Source organism: Pseudorasbora parva, chromosome 18 (assembly GCF_024679245.1).
Source record: "Pseudorasbora parva isolate DD20220531a chromosome 18, ASM2467924v1, whole genome shotgun sequence".
NCBI classification, from domain to species: Eukaryota; Metazoa; Chordata; class Actinopteri; order Cypriniformes; family Gobionidae; genus Pseudorasbora; species Pseudorasbora parva.
The window spans coordinates 7,472,514-7,491,017 of record NC_090189.1 but is presented as its reverse complement, the minus strand read 5'-3'; the positions used below and the strand labels follow the sequence as shown (position 1 = coordinate 7,491,017).

General features: G+C 37.9%; 1 protein-coding gene across 1 annotated transcript in view; it reads right to left on the bottom strand.

Annotated features, from left to right (window-relative positions):
- The window catches only part of col27a1a (collagen, type XXVII, alpha 1a), an 88,572-nt gene that overhangs the window by 42,581 nt on the left and 27,487 nt on the right, over positions 1 to 18,504 (bottom strand). The window contains exons 9-22 of the mRNA XM_067422823.1: positions 18,047 to 18,100; positions 17,175 to 17,219; positions 15,730 to 15,783; positions 14,461 to 14,505; positions 13,612 to 13,665; positions 10,359 to 10,403; positions 5,556 to 5,609; positions 5,423 to 5,467; positions 4,287 to 4,340; positions 4,034 to 4,087; positions 2,878 to 2,931; positions 2,692 to 2,745; positions 2,555 to 2,608; positions 2,430 to 2,474 (exon numbers count right to left, since the gene is read on the bottom strand). Coding sequence (XP_067278924.1) covers positions 2,430 to 2,474; positions 2,555 to 2,608; positions 2,692 to 2,745; positions 2,878 to 2,931; positions 4,034 to 4,087; positions 4,287 to 4,340; positions 5,423 to 5,467; positions 5,556 to 5,609; positions 10,359 to 10,403; positions 13,612 to 13,665; positions 14,461 to 14,505; positions 15,730 to 15,783; positions 17,175 to 17,219; positions 18,047 to 18,100 — 711 coding nt within the window. The remainder of the gene's footprint in view (positions 1 to 2,429; positions 2,475 to 2,554; positions 2,609 to 2,691; positions 2,746 to 2,877; positions 2,932 to 4,033; positions 4,088 to 4,286; positions 4,341 to 5,422; positions 5,468 to 5,555; positions 5,610 to 10,358; positions 10,404 to 13,611; positions 13,666 to 14,460; positions 14,506 to 15,729; positions 15,784 to 17,174; positions 17,220 to 18,046; positions 18,101 to 18,504) is intronic.

Here is an 18,504-nt window from a genome sequence, read left to right as displayed (position 1 = left end):
AAGAAAAAGAGGAATGAAAGAAGGAAAAAAGAGGGAAAACAGAGACAGAGTGGGAATGTTATGTAACACAGAGGATGTTCACAGCGGATCCTAAACGTTCTGCCTGACGAGGCTGGATTTATTATTTTCTTCTGTTTTTAGAGAAAAACATTCCCAGAATGACTTGCCTTGATGATTCGTTGACATTATAAATTAAAGTTATTTTAAATTAATATCCCGCATTGCTCCACCTTGTGGTCCATTGGGGGAATGAACATTGCTGTGCTCACACAGAAAATGAAAAAGTGGAATCTCATAAACTCATATCAAGTTCATATTTCAACCACAGATCAAAAGAAAATAGTCGGTCTGTCTATCCATCTCTGTCTGTATATGTTTAGATGACGAATTAGCCTATCAACTAACTTTTCACAAATATATTGAACTAAAGACTTGACCAGCCTATCAGTTTAACTAACTAACTAACTAACTAACTAACTAACTAACTAACTAACTAACTAACTAACTAACTAACTAACTAACTAACTAACTAACTAACTAACTAACTAACTAAACAGTTAATGTAAATATAACAGACTCTTTTTTTTCTCAATACAATCTTAAATGAACAAAAGCATCATCAATGCTTCAACTTCACACCTGAGCATTTGTTTCCCTTTGTTCGGTTCGTTTAGGCATATGTGAACACAGCAATCGCGATTGGATCCGCTCTAAAACAATTACCCCGGGAACGCCTGAACGAGGAGGTCTCGGCCTGATTGCAGACAAACTCTTGGATGGTTCGCTTGAGGTGTGAATCCAACAGACCAACGAACCAAATGGTATTAGAATTCACAGTGTTGGGCAAGTTACTGAAAATAAGTTACAGTTACTAGTTACTTCTTTTAAAAGTAATTTAAATACTTTAACAATTACTGCATATCAAAAGTATTAGTTACTTTTTTAAATGTAAATATATATATATATATATATATATATATATATATATATATATATATATATATATATATATATATATATATATATATATATATATATATATATAAAACACAATAAACAACAGGGCAACAGGCCTTCAAATCGAGTTTAGTGTCCACCACCAGCAGCAGCAGCAGCTTGGAGAGTTATGGCCTTTTTATACCTGGTCACTTCATTCATTTTCTCTGACCAGATATCTATTCGATTGTGAAAAGACCAGAAGTGTCTGGTTGTTAAAACCACATATGTAAATTTTACTCCTGGCAAATTGTTAAGAAATAAACGTGTGTAAGCGTGTTACCAATATGTCGTAGTCAGATATGACACGCTACTTCAACACGCATCGCTGCAAATGAGTAAGCCAAACGCAAAAGGCCGCAAGGAACTGAAAGTAAGTCTTAGATGCTCAAAAACACGATAATCTTCATTAAAACTAATGAGACTAAATGATCTTACCGGTACTTAGGTCGTTCTTTCTCATATCGCAGTGTTTGATCTTGAAATGAGCTGATGATAAGATGCAGCTCCAATCTTTTGCTTTATTATTTTGACGTGAACTTAAATGTGCATATAGTGCGGGAATTGAAGATCGAATTTTTATTGATTTTGTGAAGAGATGTAGACTAAGGTAATATTAAGAAGCCTAAGGCCTAAAAATATTTTGATATTTTTATTGGTTTAAATTGTGTAGCTCGTCTTGTTTGCGAGTGCCAATACAATCAGCCTCAACTAATCAAAAATGCATTTTTACTGTGATGGTGATAATAGGCTACCCGTTTAAACTAAATTTTTCACTTTTTAAAAATATTTTTTACTATAGGCAAGACAAGTCCAGTGTTGGTTTGAGAGGCTAAAGCGTTGGGTTAAGTCACTGTTGGCCGCTTAGTCATCACTTTAAAAAACATTTTTACTTTAATTTAACAAACACACAAAAATGCTCCACACATTTTTCTAAATGAACCTAATAAAGGAACAAAACGATATATAACTACGTTGACATTAAAAACAAGCCTGAACCAATTTAATAGCTGCAACAATGTGTAAAAACGAGGATATATAAAAAAAAAACATGATAGATTTGAGCTTCTTGTCTGCAAGCGAGTAATGTGAGTAATGAACTCATTTAAATTTCAGTAATTGTAATTGCGTTACTTGAAAAAATTTAGTTACATGCGGATTACTGCTAAAAATAGTGGAATTACAGTAACTTTACAGTAACTCCCAACACTGATAATTCATAATGGGAAATGTGCTTTATAAATAGCAGTAGTGTCTGATTCTGTGAGTGAGCACATTAGTTACCACAGTTGAAAAACAAAAGAGCACCTCTTCATCTTAAAATGTTGTGTAATTGTGCTTATCCATGGGTGAATGCTGTCCCGATGAAGCCTTGAGTCCTGCTCTAGCTGCATTAGAACAGTGTTTGCATGTCTCTTCAAATCACAACTCACCTCCAGTCCTATTGGCCCCGGTGGTCCTACAGGACCCTCATCACCCTACAAATTAAAATGAAGATGATTGTCTCACAGGTCTATTTTAAAGACATTCACATCTTACAAATAACACACAAACACACCTCTCGCCCAGCCGCTCCACGAGGTCCTGGTAAACCTCTGGCTCCAGGCTTACCCTATGAAGAAAACATTAACAGCATGAAGATACAAATATATGTGTGCAAATATGTTTTTATAAGATTTTCTTTATATAACACACCTTTGGTCCCTCGGGTCCATTGTGTCCAGGTTTTCCGATGTCACCAGGGAAACCCTGTGAAGAGCAGCATTACATATTTTGTATATTTGTTGACATCAGCAACAGAACACATTCAGACATTAAACTGCATCTGTGTTTTATGGTTATGTTTTAGTTTTAAAAAGGTTATGAGATGTTGATTCATACCTCAAGTCCTGGTGGTCCTGGTAAACCACTGGGCCCACTGTCTCCTGTCTTGCCCTTCAAAACAAACGCAAATTCAACCAGATGCTGATTCAGACACACTCAAAATGAAATAAACTGAGCATTCAGAGCATGAGCTTTTAGGTTAAACTCCTACTCTAGACCTCAGGCACTCCATATGCTCAGAATTTGAGTGCTGATAAATGGACAAAACTCGCACAGTGGCTCAGGTACATTTTTAAAAGAAAAAACAAAACAATACCAAATGTGCACAATGGAACAAAAACAGGGGGGACATTTAAGTTCAGTAACACTATGTGGATTTGTAATAACTGATTCTAGACAGGTATTATTCTGGTATGCCCTTTTACAAAGTCTTGATTTAGTTTTTGGGCTAAAAAAACATATTTTTCAATATTGACAAAAACATATTTCAACAATATTTGTCAATGTTGCAGCTTCTCTCTTTTCAGTCTGTCAGTAATGCTCTGTTTAGTTCCTGTCTTTATGAAGCCCCTCCTTCTGGAAAGCACAGTGTACTATGATTGGTCAACTGGAGCAGTGTGTTGTGATTGGTCAACTACTTCAAGCATGTTTGGGCAATGTCCCACCCCTTACCATAAGTGCAAGTTTCAACACACTACTAACTAACTCAACCAGCAAACGTTTTGGTAAAGTTTTAGCATTTTAGTAAAAAAAAAAAAAAAGTTTTTCTATGTGTACTAAAGCATTCCTCACATTCCATTAATTCCATTGGGGGTCAAATTGACCCGTGAGGGAAGGATTCGTTTTTCTTTTTTATTCGTATTATTTCAACCCCAAAACTCCTTTAATCCATTCAATTCTTTATTTGTGTATTCGTGGTTCAAGTGCGACAAAAATCATGGGACCTTGGAACACTCCGATGAACACACAATTTGTTTGGATTGGATTCAGAAGAACCAAAGTCAAAAGAAGACTGATTATTGTGCACAAGTCACATGGACCACTGTTTATAAATGTCTATGGTGCTTTGAAGCTCCAAAGATATTGAAAGCATGTAAAGATATCGAAAGATATGTCTTGGTGAGACCAAAAAGCAATAAGAATTTCTACTTTTAAACAGAAAAAAGTAAGTCATACAGGATTGGAGACATGAGTAAATCATGACAGAACAAACCTGCAGTCCTGGTTTTCCACGAGGTCCTGGTAATCCTGGCAAACCCTGCACACCCTAAAAAATAACGTGCACAGTCATATATTCATCTGTGAGAGAGAGCATGTGCAACCATCTATGAAAGCTCTAAAATCAGGGCAATTACAAGGTGATGTTATTTAAATCATCAGACATCTGGACGTCCACTGCTCTGCGCTGACAGTGTGCAAATGTGTATTTGACAGAGGGAAATGAGGGGTCACTCTGGAAGGCATACCTTGTCTCCTTGGAACCCAATCTCCCCTTGCTCTCCAGGAAGCCCAACATCACCCTGGGGGAGAAAAAGTGAAAGAGAAGGAAAGGAAAGAAAAGAAAAGAGACCAGAAAAAGTGACAGAAGATGATGGTTAGGGCAAGATCTATTTGCTTTTCACTCTCAAAAAGCAGTTCATTCAAGACTGATTATTTGAGCTAACATGGGCATAAAGTGTTAAAGCAACGCTCCAGATCTAACGCAAGTTTAGCTCTACAGACAGCATGTGTAGCATCATGTTAATTAGCACAGAAATGACATGCACAAGACTCAAATGAGCTGCCTATTGTGTTAGAATCTGTGATTTTTTATGTTTTTAAAATATTGCACAATATGCATAAGGACGCCAGAAAGGGACTGTTTATGAATAAAACTCTATTCACACCAAATAAGTTGGTAATGTATCCACTTAATAAAGTATTAGCATTGCTAAATATTATACCAATATTATAGACAACTTTACTTTATTAATTTAAGTGGAAAAAATGTCTACAGTTAATGCTTCCAGCTATTTGTTTTTCCTTAAATAAATAAATAATTGTTTTAAAATATTATGCCATAAAAGCTGTCAATAAAGCTGAACTTGTACTGAACCCAGCCTCAAAAATGTAACCCTGGACCACAAAATCAGTCATAAGTCTCAAAAATCATAAGGGTATTAAGTAAAGGGTATTAAGTATGTTCCATGAAGATATTTTATAAACTTCTTAATGTAAATATATCAAAAATGTATTATTAGTAGTTATATGCATTGCTAAGGACTTAATTTGGACAACTTGAAAAGGTGATTTTCTCAATATTTAAATTTTTCCTACCTTAGCCAAATATTATCCTAACATTATCTTAACATACATCAATGGAAAGCTTATTTGTGATGATGAGTAAAATCTGTTATTTTTGTGATCCAGGGTAAGGTGTTTGTACCTAAAAAATATATATATTCTACAAAATTTTCTTTCGACAAATTAATTTAAAATCTTTTTGACCACATGCTACTTAAAGGGCGGAGCTTTTAAAACATGCGTAACAGGGTGGCCAATGAGGAGAGAGAATTTCCATCACATGCTGCAAAACAGGCCAATAACAGAGTATTCAGATCACCTTATCACCTTTCAGTCCGGGCTCGCCCATGTTCCCCGCGACGCCCTGGAACAAACACAAACACACAAACACTAAAGTGGCTGGTGAGTGCTAGAGAAATGTGAGGGCTATATACTGTATGTGCATGACTTACTTTCAGTCCGTTTGGTCCTGGTAAACCGATTATCCCGGCAGGGCCCATATCGCCCTGGAGAAGAGATGGGAATAAGCATTGTATGTGTTTTTGATCTCTAGTTTGTGAAGGATTTACCTTACTGTATGAGGTAAGGCAAGTTTATAGCCTTATAGCACATTTCATACCCAATAGCAATTCAAAGTGCTTTACATAGAAATTAATTAAAATAGTGGTAACATATGAATTAGAAATAAGAAAACCATGTGCAAGAATTAAAAATAAAAACAAGGATAAACTATTCGGATAAATATAAGCTATTTTAATGAATATTCTGGGTTTTAATGTTTTATTGAAGAAAGACATCATGCTAAGAGGGCCTGCAGGGGGCACATCATTACACCAACCCAACAGAAAACATGCTATCAATTTGCATGCATTTGTAAAAGCAAATGTGTTATTATGCACATCATGCGGTTTAGGTGAAACTGATTTCAAATGTACTAAAACAACAGCACTAGACAACACTATGTGCTTATAAATTCTGAGAGGACATCCTGATAAAAGCCTGGTGAAGTTACAGGGGGATGAGATTTGCATCAGTGATCAGTAATAACTTTAAATCAATGGCTATACTCCTGCACTAAAGTTTCAGGTCGTTAATATATTTTTTAATGTTTTTGAAGAAAGTATCATACATCAATATGATTTACAGTAGAAAAGTAATATTCTGAAACATTATTACAATTATTTTCTGTTTGAATATATAATAATAATAATAATAATAATAATACATTTTATTTATAATGCACTTTATATTAAACAAAATCTCAAAGTGCTACAGAATTAAAAAACAATCAACAACAATAAATAAATAAATTAATAAAATAAAATAAATAAAAACTGAAAAATAAAATAAAGAAGTAATAAGTCAATTAAAAGCTCTGCTAAAAAGGTGGGTTTTAAGACCACGCTTAAAAGTATCTATAGTCTGTGGAGTCCGCAGGTGGTCAGGGAGAGCATTCCACAGACTGGGGGCTGCAGAGCAGAAGGCCCGATCCCCCATAGTACGGAGATTGGCTGTGGGAGTTTTAAGGCGATACAGCGAAACAGAGCGGAGGTTACGAGTGGCTGTTTGTGTGGTGAGGAGTTCCTTGAGATAGGAGGGAGCATCACCATGGATGCACTGGTGGGTAAGGAGAGAGATCTTGTACTCGATCCTGAACGACACAGGAAGCCAGTGGAGTGATTTTAGAATGGGGGTGATATGGTCGTATTTGCGCACCCTCATGAGGATCCTAGCAGCGTTGTTCTGAATACACTGCAGCCTCTGGAGATTTTTGCTAGGGATGCCAATAAGGAGCGCATTGCAGTAGTCCAGCCTGGAGGAGATAAAGGCGTGGACAAGCTTCTCCGCATCAGCCAGTGATAGAATGGGACGAAGTTTGGCAATGTTTCTGAGGTGGAAGAAGGAGGTTTTACACAGGTGTTTGATGTGCGCTTCAAAAGTAAGCTGTGATTCCATTCTGGCCCCAGATTGGTGACTGAAGTGGAAAGAGGAATGACCTGATCAGAGAAAGCAATGCTGGTGATAACGGACTTCTGGACCTGAAGTGGAGTGCCGACTAGGATAGCTTCAGTTTTGGAGCTGTTTAGCTGCAGAAAGTTTTGCTTCATCCACGCCTTTATCTCATCCAGGCAAGTGATCAAAGTGGATGGTGTGAGGTCAGCAGAGGGAGATGAACTTGTCCTAAAGTAAAGTTGAGTGTCATCAGCATAGCAGTGAAAAGAAATCCCATGCCGGTTGATGAGACGGCCAAGGGGGAACATGTAGAGTATGAACAGGGTGGGTCCGAGCACAGAGCCTTGAGGGACACCGCAGGTGACATTGTGTGACAAGGATGTAGCTTCTCCTAACGCAACATATTCAGTTCTCCCAGTGAGATAAGAAGAAAACCAGTTGTGGACCGAGTCAGAGAGACCAATGGTGGAATGTAAACGGTGAAGGAGGATGTTATGGTCAACTGTATCGAAAGCTGCAGTTAAGTCCAGGAGGATGAGAAGGGATGGGGAACCAGCATCTGCCGCCATCAATAGATCGTTTGTGACCCTGACCAAAGCTGTTTCTGTGCTGTGTCCTGAGCGGAAACCAGACTGAAATTTCTCATAAAGATGGTTATGCTCCAAATGGACCTGAAGCTGTGCAGCAACAACTTTTTCCAGCACCTTAGAGAGGTATGGGAGGTTGGAGATGGGCCTGTAGTTGTCATTAACATCTGGGTCTAAAGTAGGTTTTTTTAGAAGTGGTCTGATGATAGCAGTTTTTAGAGATGAAGGAACAAGGCCAGCCTGTAGGGAATTATTAATAATCTTGGTAATAAATGGACTTAAGATTTTACCAAGGCTGTAGGAAAAGGATCCAGTGCACAGGTAGATGGTTTCATTTTTCTGATGATGTCCTCAACCTCAAGCTGTGTGATGATGGAGAAGCAGCAGAGATGTTGGAAGGTCCCTGGCTGTGGATCAACAGACGGGACAGGCAGAGCGGAGGGGCTAGATAGAAGCAAGTGGATGTTGTCTACTTTGTTCCTGAAAAAGGTCATGAACTTATTGCACCTCTCTTCTGTGGCTTCTGAAAAAGAGTGAGTTTGCGGTTTGAGGATGTGATTTATAGTGGAGAAAAGCTTCTTGGAGTTTCCAGGGTTATTGTTGATGATGCAAGATAAAACTATAGATCTATATGATAAAATGTAATGTATTCCTGTGATCAAAGCTGAATTTTCAGCATCATTACTCCAGTCTTCAGTGTCACATGATCCTTCAGAAATCATTCTGATATGAGGATTTGCTGCTCAAGAAACATTATTATCAATGTTGAAAATGTTGATTCTTTAATGAATAGAAAGTTAAAACAACAACATTTATATGAAATAGAAATATTTTGTAACCTTATAAATGTCTTTCTTGTCACTTGATTAATGTAATGCATCCTTGCTTATTATATATATAAGCATTTTAAATGTGACATTGGTTTATATTTATCTTTTTCCAGCATGTACATTTGTGTAATTGCTCTAATGAAAGAAAGTGTTTTCTGCCTGTATTTGATTTGTTACCGTTAATCTGAATATTTCACATTGCACTTTTGCAAAATCCTTTCCAATGCCAGTCATCTAAAACTATTTTAAACATTTTTTAAAAAAAAATAACAAATATTAGAACATTTGAAATAAAGCTTTGCTGCATGTTGGCTTTTAATATCAATAGTTAAAGTCTAGGTTAGCGTTTTCAAAAAAAGTAAAAAATAAAATAAAAGTCCTACCCTTTAAAAAAAAAAATGTTTCTTAAAACTCCTGTATGTTCTGCATAACCTCCATAAATGTGTGAATTATTACTATTGTCTTTCACCTGCATATAAGCTCAGCATAACACATCTCTGACCTGTCCCTGTTTTTATTATCAAGGTCAGCTTGATATTTTAAAGGCTCCTAATTTTGTTTAGAATGCTCCTAGAACATAGCCTAAAAATCTAGACGCACCCTAGCGGCAGCAAATTTAATCTGCCCGCGAGTGTCGTCTAGCAACTTTCAATACCCTTCTGAGCTGTATTCCCCTAACTCTTGCCGGGCCAATCACATCGTGTATAGATTCGGTGGGCGGGGCCATAATGACTATGGCCGAGTTGCGTTTGCGTGCTTCTAGTAAACACAGAAGCTGGCGAACGGCGGTCTTTCGAATCCGCTTTGACCGCGACTCTGGAAGACTTGGAGTTAAGCTTTTCTCTGAGAAAAGAACAAAGAACGGCACTGAAGTCATTCTTAAAAAGGGAAGATGTGTTCAGAGTTTTGCTGACCGGATACGGTGAATTTTTAATCTATCAACAAGCTGTCAAGCTCTGTTTCACCTTCGTTGCTCTGGTTGGTTGTAGCGCTATCCTATCGCGTGCAGAGGGAGTTTGAAAGACAACCGTTTATCCCGCCCCTCGGATTGTGCCCTGTCTATGGTGAGTTTCCAGACCAAACATCTTGATGTGGGTCTGGCTTGTCAGGCTACCTAGAACAGGTTTACACGCATAATACATTGCAGCATTACATCTTTTCACAGTTTGATAAAGGATTCAGCCTCTTTAAACCCCTCCTTTCTGACAGCCTGCTGTGCTCTGATTGGTCATATGGCTCAGTCTGTTGTGATTGGTCTACTCAGCTCTGATTGGTCAGATGGCCTAGTCTGTTGTGATTGGTCTACTGCTTACAGCAAGTGTCGGAAAGGAATTGCCATTACCATATCTGGTACCATACCAGACATCATTTCGGGGAGTTCGGAAAAGGTTCTTTCTTTTGGGAGACAATAGTCTCTTTCACACAACATTCTCAGTAAATTACTGTTAAATTATCAGAATGACTTTACCGCTAAATACACAAGCAACTGTGCTCTGGCTTTTTACCAGTAGCAACATGTTGAGATGCGGCACAATGGTAAAATATCCATCTAGTGCATATTTACATTGACAAACTATTCAAAAGCAGCTGAGCGTGCAGAGTAATCACATCGTCTCCAAAAAAGCTTTATGATTGGCCCAAAGCAGTCAGCGCGTTCTGACGTAGTACGTCATACCCTGCATTTACTGGTAATGTTACACCTTCCCTTACTGGTTAATTGCCAAAACCAATTTACCAGTATTTTTGAAAAGGTCCTGTTCACACATGACCTCTTATCAGTAATTTACCAGAAATGAAGTGTGCGCAAGAGACTCCATTTATCAGGCACTTTGATCTTTGAAAATTTGCTGTCTATTTTACACATCAAGAAAACTCTTTCACTTACAATCAATCCAAGGACACCAGGAGGACCAGGAGCTCCTATAACACCCTGCGATAAACACAGAAACACAGAGGGTTATGCTTTCCTTCTTAAACAGGCACAGATTGCTAGTGCCTCATGGGTTAGTACATGCATGCGTGTCCTTTTTAATATGTGCAGTGTATATGCACTCTCTTCATATTCAGAGATATTACAAACGAGTGTGTGCTGTACAGAGAGTATGTGAGTGTTTTTGTAGAAACAGAGATGGTTTGTTGTTGGCTCAGGCAGCAGCGTGCTGGAGCCATTTCCTCTCGTTCCCCTGGTGTGATGAAAGGATGAAAGGAGCACTTCACTCCTCTTTTCAGGAAAGGGAGAACAGGAAATGAGAGGGCTTTCAAGTTCCTGTTTTTACACTCCCCACATTTACAGGTGAAAAAGAGGCGGGCTTTGACTCGAACAGTTCCTGTTACAGTTCCTGTCACCTACTCCCTCCAATCAGAGACATTTATGGGAATATAAAAAATGTAATCACTTAATCACAGTGGATATAAAGCATGATCTAACACCTTCCCTACTGAAATAAATGAATGAATGAATGAATAATTAAATAAAGGAATAACATGATCTAACACCTTCCCTACTTAAATGAACAAATGAATGAATGAATGAATGAATGAATAGCATGATCTAACACCTTCCCTAGTACTGAAATAAATTATTAAACACACACACACACAGAAAAAAAGGTGTTCTGGTGTTAGCTGGTTTAAGCTAGTCTCCAAGGCTGACTTATTTACCCATGTGTAAACCCATCATCACCCACAAACCAGGCCAGCATGGCCAGACTGGGAGACTACTTATGACCAGCAAGCCAGCTTAGGCACCTTTAAATTATTTCTATTCAGCATCTATCCTTCACAGCCTTGTTTGCATTCAACAAATTAAATTTGGCTTCTATACCAGAAAGAAATACTGAACAGTACAGAAAATACAGTGTGTGTGTGTGTGTGTGTGTGTGTGTGTGTGTGTGTGTGTGTGTGTGTGTGTGTGTGTGTGTGTGTGTGTGTGTGTGTGTGTGTGTGTGTGTGTGTGTGTGTGTGTGTACATAAGTAGTGAGTGGAAAATTGTGTTCAGCCAAGATACCGAAAGTAAAGGCTGAGGTTTACACCCATACAGTTATCTCGCACACAAACACATATATTGACGGCATTAACCCTGAAAACACACACACACACATTTTAAGGGAGCTTTCCACAGACATAATGACTTTAATACTTTACTTTAATACTGTTCAAATATACAGTATATTGTCTCCCCTTACACTTACACTTACCCTACACCTAAACCCATCACACAAAACTTTTTGCATCTTTATATTTTTAAAAAACATCATTCTGTATGATTTAAAAGCTGTTTTCTACGGAAGAGGATTAGGGCCAGCTAAAAAATGTTTTGTTTTTTTTAAAAGCATCTTGAGAAAAACTACATTTCGTTACATTTCGAGAACAAAATTAGAGATACATTCTCGTGAATAAACTCATTAAATATTGAGAATAAAGTCGTTGTGTTTTGAGAAAAAAGTCAAAATCAAATCTTGAGAATAACGAATTCGATCAGTGTTCATTGCATAGCCTATATAGGACATGGCAGAGTCGGATCACTAAGTCAAGTTATATTTCAGACTTTCTTTCAGTAACAAAGAAATACTATCAACTTTAGCTAATTATGACAGAATTAGGCTATAATTAGCATTCGAACTTTAAAGAGAACTTGCATGCGGCTAGGTCTTTTTAGAAGAAAATGAAGAAAATGCGATGTACTCGCTTTTGTACAACATGAAAAGAAATTTATCAAGTTTTTTCTCGAAACACAACCTCTTTATTCTCAAAATTGAATAAGTTTATTCTCATGATTTTATTTCGACTTTTGTTCTCAAAATGTAACGAGTTTTTTCTCGAAACACAACGACTTTATTATCGATATTTAATGAGTTTATTCTCAAGATCGTATTTTGACTTTTTTTTCTCGAAATTTAACGAGTTTAATCTCGCATTATAATGACTTTAATCTCGAGATGGTTTAATTTTTTTTTTTATTATTGCTTGACCCTAATCATCTTCCGTAGTTTTCCTCATGGGGACCATATACTGGTATTATTATGTTTTGGGTAGATAACGTAGTACCAGGACAACACAAACACACACTAGCCACATTTACATGCACAATTTTTTGTCATTTCGATTAAAATAATTCCGATTGAAAGATTTAGTGGACTGTTTATACGAGACATTATCTAAACCGATCTGGGTTTATACGTGCTGACTTTCACGTCGACGCTGTTCTCCAGCAGCTGGAATGTGTTTACGGATGCCATGCCATAGCAACTCTCAACGGCCACCAGGACTTATACGGTTTTATAAAAGCTATTTATTTATTGTAAAGTGTAATCATCTCAGAAAAAATAAATTCTTCTGTCAGACGTAGTTGAAGTAAAAAGTGCCTGGGACAAACGCTGTCAAGATGAGAGGATGTAGCCGGGCTATGCTTGTGTCATTATGCCAACATTATCTTCATAACTTCTAACGAAATGAAAAGTTTACCCCTCAGAAAAATGTACTTTCCTCTCAACATTATAGCCTGCGTGTGAGCGCGACGCGCGGTCAGTGGTGAAAAGTAATCGGGTCAGGTCATTTACACGGTTACATTTTTTGTTCGATCGGTTCATGAAAAGGTTTATCCCACCCCTCTCAAACTGATTAAAATTTCATTCGGTTTGGGCATTTTTATTCCGATTGAGGTGTTTATATGGAGCATTTTCATTCGGATTGGACTTTTAAACTGATTACAGTGCTCCATGTAAACGCACCTACTGTGAGTTTTTATGTTTTATGCAGACATTTTTTTAAAGACATAATGATTTTTATACTGTACAAACTGTCTTCTCTCCCCTTACCCTACACCTAAACCCATTACACAAAACTTTCAGCATTTTTACATTTTCAAAAAAATGTATTTATAAGCTGTTCCTTTTTCCTCATGGAGACAAGGATTTCGGATATTGCTATCTTTGTGGGGAAATTTTGTCCCCATAACATAGGGCTTAGCTGAACCACACACACACATACACTTCCACTGCTTGTATGGAGGTTGTTTGAGCTGCAGACACTCTGTACACATGCATTTCTCTGTTGTGCACAATCTCTGTTGTGAGTTTTTTCTGCTTTATCAGAAAAAGATGAAAGAATATGTATGAAAAACAAAACATTCCACTTACTGGTTCCCCATCCAGTCCCGGTGGCCCTCTTTCTCCAAAATCACCAGGAAAGCCCTAAGAGAGAGAGACCGAAAGATCACCACAACACACCACTGTCAAAGCCACTGATGACGAAAGATTATCGAAACACAATTTGATTTGTGTAAAGAATCATCAGTTGCCATGACGCTACATTCTGAGTGGTTTCTAGGGTGTTCTGGATTGTTGCTAGGCCATTGGTGTGCGATGGCTTACGTTTGTGTCATTAGCATGTTGCCATCCAGCATGTTCCCACCAAAGAGAGGATTAGAGGGATTGTTCAAATCACTAAACCTTAGTATGAGCAACAGTGATAGTTAGCACTGCAAATGATGACACCACTCAAGATAACACACTGAGTCCTGCTGATGCAACAGGAAATGTATGAGGTCAGATGTCAAAGGTCGAGCTGATTTAAACACCTTTGCATGGCTGATTCTGCATCTTAATAAGTGTGTGTATCTATTGTGTCCCAGAGGCCAAGGGACAATGACAATTTCATGATCCATTGAAAAGTACAACTCTCTCTCACAACTCTCTCTCCCTCTCTCTCTCTCTCACACACACACACACACACACACACACACACACACACACACACACAAATAACTTTTTTTTTTTTACTAAAACTATACTATGCATACAGTTTTAATCACCTCATACTGAGAAACTACATAAATAGTTTGTACTTTTATGCATTTGTTACACTGTAGGGCCAAATTTAGGTAATACAATTATTACATCCCTTGACAAATGTCTTACATTTCACAGACACACACTTACAACAAACTCACATCTGTATCTATAAAGTATGTTGAGACAAAACTTTACCGGCCTACCCATCTTGCCCCTCTTCCCTGGTGGACCAGGACTACCCTGAAAAAGACAAGAGAGACAGAGAAAGAGAGAGACACTAAATAATTGCTAATATGGTCAGCTGTGATTAAAAGTGTCATGCCATTAGAAAGAAGCACTCAAAGACCCCACTACACTCTGTGTGTGTGTGTATGTGCGTGTGTCTATGTGTGTGTGTGTGTGTGTGTGTGTGTGTGTGTGTGTGTGTGTGTGTGTGTGTGTGTGTGTGTGTGTGTGTGTGTGTGTGTGTGTGTGTGTGTGTGTGTGTGTGTGTGACTCATCCAAACACCCTCAGCAGAACGCCAGAACCAGCTGGAAGTAGTTTCCACTGTCACAACACACACACACACACACACACACACACACACACACACACACACACACACACACACACACACACACAATCTCCGTGATAGGAGTTACTGTCATAAATCTACCAGTAGTGGGCAGCACTTGATTTAAAAATCTAACACTAATCTATTTCCATATTAATAACTGTAACAGCAGTGAAAAATATACTTAGAATAATAGATTTGTATTTCCTTCAGGAAATACCTTGTGTTTGTAAGACAGGAAAATAATAAACTACAGTTAATACATAGCCACTGTGCTGTTACACATACATATATAATGCAAGGGAAATCATATTACAAATGACATTATTGCATAATTTTTATACAAGGTTTAAATGAATGCCTTAACTGTAACCGTCCCATTAGCGTGATGACTGGCGCTCTATTTATTTATTTTTCTATTTTCTATTCTAGCATACTTTCCAAAAAGCATATTGTTGGAAAGCTCCCTGACTCAAGGTCCCATACTGTTTGTTTTGTGATAGAAGTGATATTGTGACTGAATTTATTGATGTATTTGTTACAGGAGAATGCATAAAAAACTATGAAATGGAATGTGGGTATTTTTGGTAAAGCGGCTAAACAAAATCTCATAGGAACTTCCAATTTTCGTGAGATTAACTTCAAATTGGGAACACAACTTGGTTAGACATACGGCTTTGATTTTATAGCTGAACATGTACTGTATACTGTACTATGTAATATATATTGAATATGTTTAGCAATTAGTGTTTATGGTTTAGACTATAAATGGGAAATCATGTCACAAGGGTTAACATGTCAATGATGTGACTGCCGTTGATGTTGCCAGAACATTCGTTCCAGTGACTGTTATGATCACATGACTCAGGGAAGGAGGTTACAGACGGAGTCATAACATGAACAGACTCACTCTTTCGCCATCAGCTCCAGGTAAACCAAAAAGTCCCGGGATTCCAATGAAACCCTATGAAGAAACAGAGAAACAGAGAGAAGCTCAATAATAATGGCTGGAGTGGAGGAAAATGGGAAAGAAATATCACAAATCATCCATTTTTTTCCTCAAAAGTGGTGTTCGGGGTGGTTTCTATCCAAAGTAACTAACAAATGAGGGATACAACAAGTGGACAATCTAAATATTAGTTGCTCGGGTGTCCTAGGTGGTTGCTTAATATACTATCCATAATTATTTGTATAGAACTATTTTCTCTTACAATCACAACATGCACCATTTATACTGCAACAACTTGGAGAACTATCCAAGACAAATTTAATACCTAAATATTGAGTAGTAAAACGAACCATCAGATGAAGTAAGACTTTAAAACAGGTTAGTCTATATAATCATTGGCAATCCAACGGACGTCCAGCGTATGATTTGATCACAAGGACGTACAGATGAATGGAGAGGTGCTAGGATGGATGAATGGACGTCTTCGTGTTGATGCAGGCCATGAAGTAAGTGTATATGCCCATGGACTGCATGGTGCTGGCCTCCACAATGTAGTCCAAGGGCACATACGCTCACTTCAGGGAACAAACGATGGACACATGCATAAACAGACACAGGGTACAATAAAAACATATGCATTCAGATTCACTCATACTCACAACTCCATGCAAGGTGCTTTGATACAAATGTGCATAGGGAGAAACATGCATGCGTGTGTGTGTGTGTGTGTGTGTGTGTGTGTGTGTGTGTGTGTGTGTGTGTGTGTGTGGTGCCTTAAGACAGCAGGGCCTCAGTCTGATTTTAAACAGGAAATTCCAGCCAATGTGGGCGGAGTCTAGCCTGATAAAGAGCCTTTAATACAGCTCAACTACAAACACAACAGCTAGAGAGTGTGTATGTGTGAGCACACTATATAAAGTGGCACACTTTAAATAAAATATAAATTGTTTCTGAATACATCAAACCGACGACAGAGCAAAATAAATGAAGGTGGCTGTACATGTAAACATGTTAATGTGACCATAGGAGGCTAAAATCACACATAAATGCACACTTATGGCTCGGGCAGCTGTCAGCAGCAAATTTGTCATGGTTGAGTCTCTGTTGACTCAAAAAACAGAAAAAGGAAAAACCAGAAAACCAGGGGGAGACGAAAGAAAAGAGAAGCTGTAGTAGTAAAATAAAACAAAAAAACTCTTATGGAGTCGAGGTCAAATCACTTGACTTTAAAACGCAGAAAGATTTTCAGAAAAAGTCTGAACTTCATTTCCAGCCCTTTGTAAAAGATCAAACATCGCAAATAACCTAGCAACAGTAACCATAGGCCGCTCAGACAGCTCAAATGTCACAATGACAGCGTTGTAAGTCGCAATCACACATCAAACGGGGAGAAGACGTGTACACACCCGAGCACCTTTCGGCCCGACAGGCCCTATTGGACCAGGTAAACCCTGGAAGAGAAGAAAAGAGAAAGAGAGACTTCAGTAACAGGCCTAGGGTTTAATCAACACACACAATTTAACAGGCAAACTGGAATTGAAATTAATAGCTTGTTTCTTCTGACAAGCATCCAAACGTGTGTGCCCACAGGAACAAAATCCTTGATGAATTTATAATGGGACTATCATAGGCTTCATAAAGAAAACAGAGCCACCAAACTATTTTAATATTTAGGCTGACATGCAGAAAATACCATTGGATAAATGTTAAACGATTTAGCCTTCCCTTGATTTAGTTAGATTATAGACATTAAGTAATAGATAATATGCGTAAAGATTAGGGATCTCTTATCATTCGTAAGTGTTTTTTTTTGTTTGTTTTTCCAGTAATGACCAGGCGTAAAATATATACTTTATCCTGAGCAAAACACATCTACTTAGCACATAGTTAAATATATGAGGTGAATTTTTGGAGTGATTCGATTTACCAATCAGATTCAAGTATTCCAGAGAGCCATTTTATATAGTTCAACACTTAGCTCAGCAACTTATATGAGTTTAATGTGTGTTAAAAACCAAAGGCTTGTGGTTCTGGAAGGATATTTCATTTAGTTTTATTCTGATTAAAACTAAAACTCCATCAGTGAAAACAACACAACACAACACAAGTTGGTCAAAAATTTTCTTTCCTACACTTATTTCCAATCGCTGTGCCCTGCAGCTGTATAATTGCATGAACGGTCAATGAAAAACAAAGCAAAACACACTCAAACAAACAAACAAACGCATACACACACATATACACGCCACACTCCACAGCAGAGCAAGATCTACTGCACCTGCCTGCCAGGATAGCCTTTGGCTCCAGCTTCTCCAACAGGACCTTGTTCCCCCTGTAAAGAGAGACAAAGAGAAATGCTGGCTACCCTGATTTACATAAAAGTATATACATATACCTTAAAGACCCCAAAAAATATTTCAAGTTATACACATAAAGTGCATTAAAACCACTGCATTAGATTTGCAACAAAACATCAAACAATGGGGCTTCCATTGCAAAGAGAGAGAGAGAGCACAATTAAGGAAATTATAATAGACAGACAGACAGACAGATGATAGACAGACAGACAGACAGATGATAGACAGACAGACAGACAGATGATAGACAGACAGACAGATGATAGACCGACAGACAGACAGACAGACGATAGACAGACAGACAGACAGATGGTAGACAGACATATAGACAGATAAATGAGACATACAGACAGACAGACAGATGATAGACAGACAGACA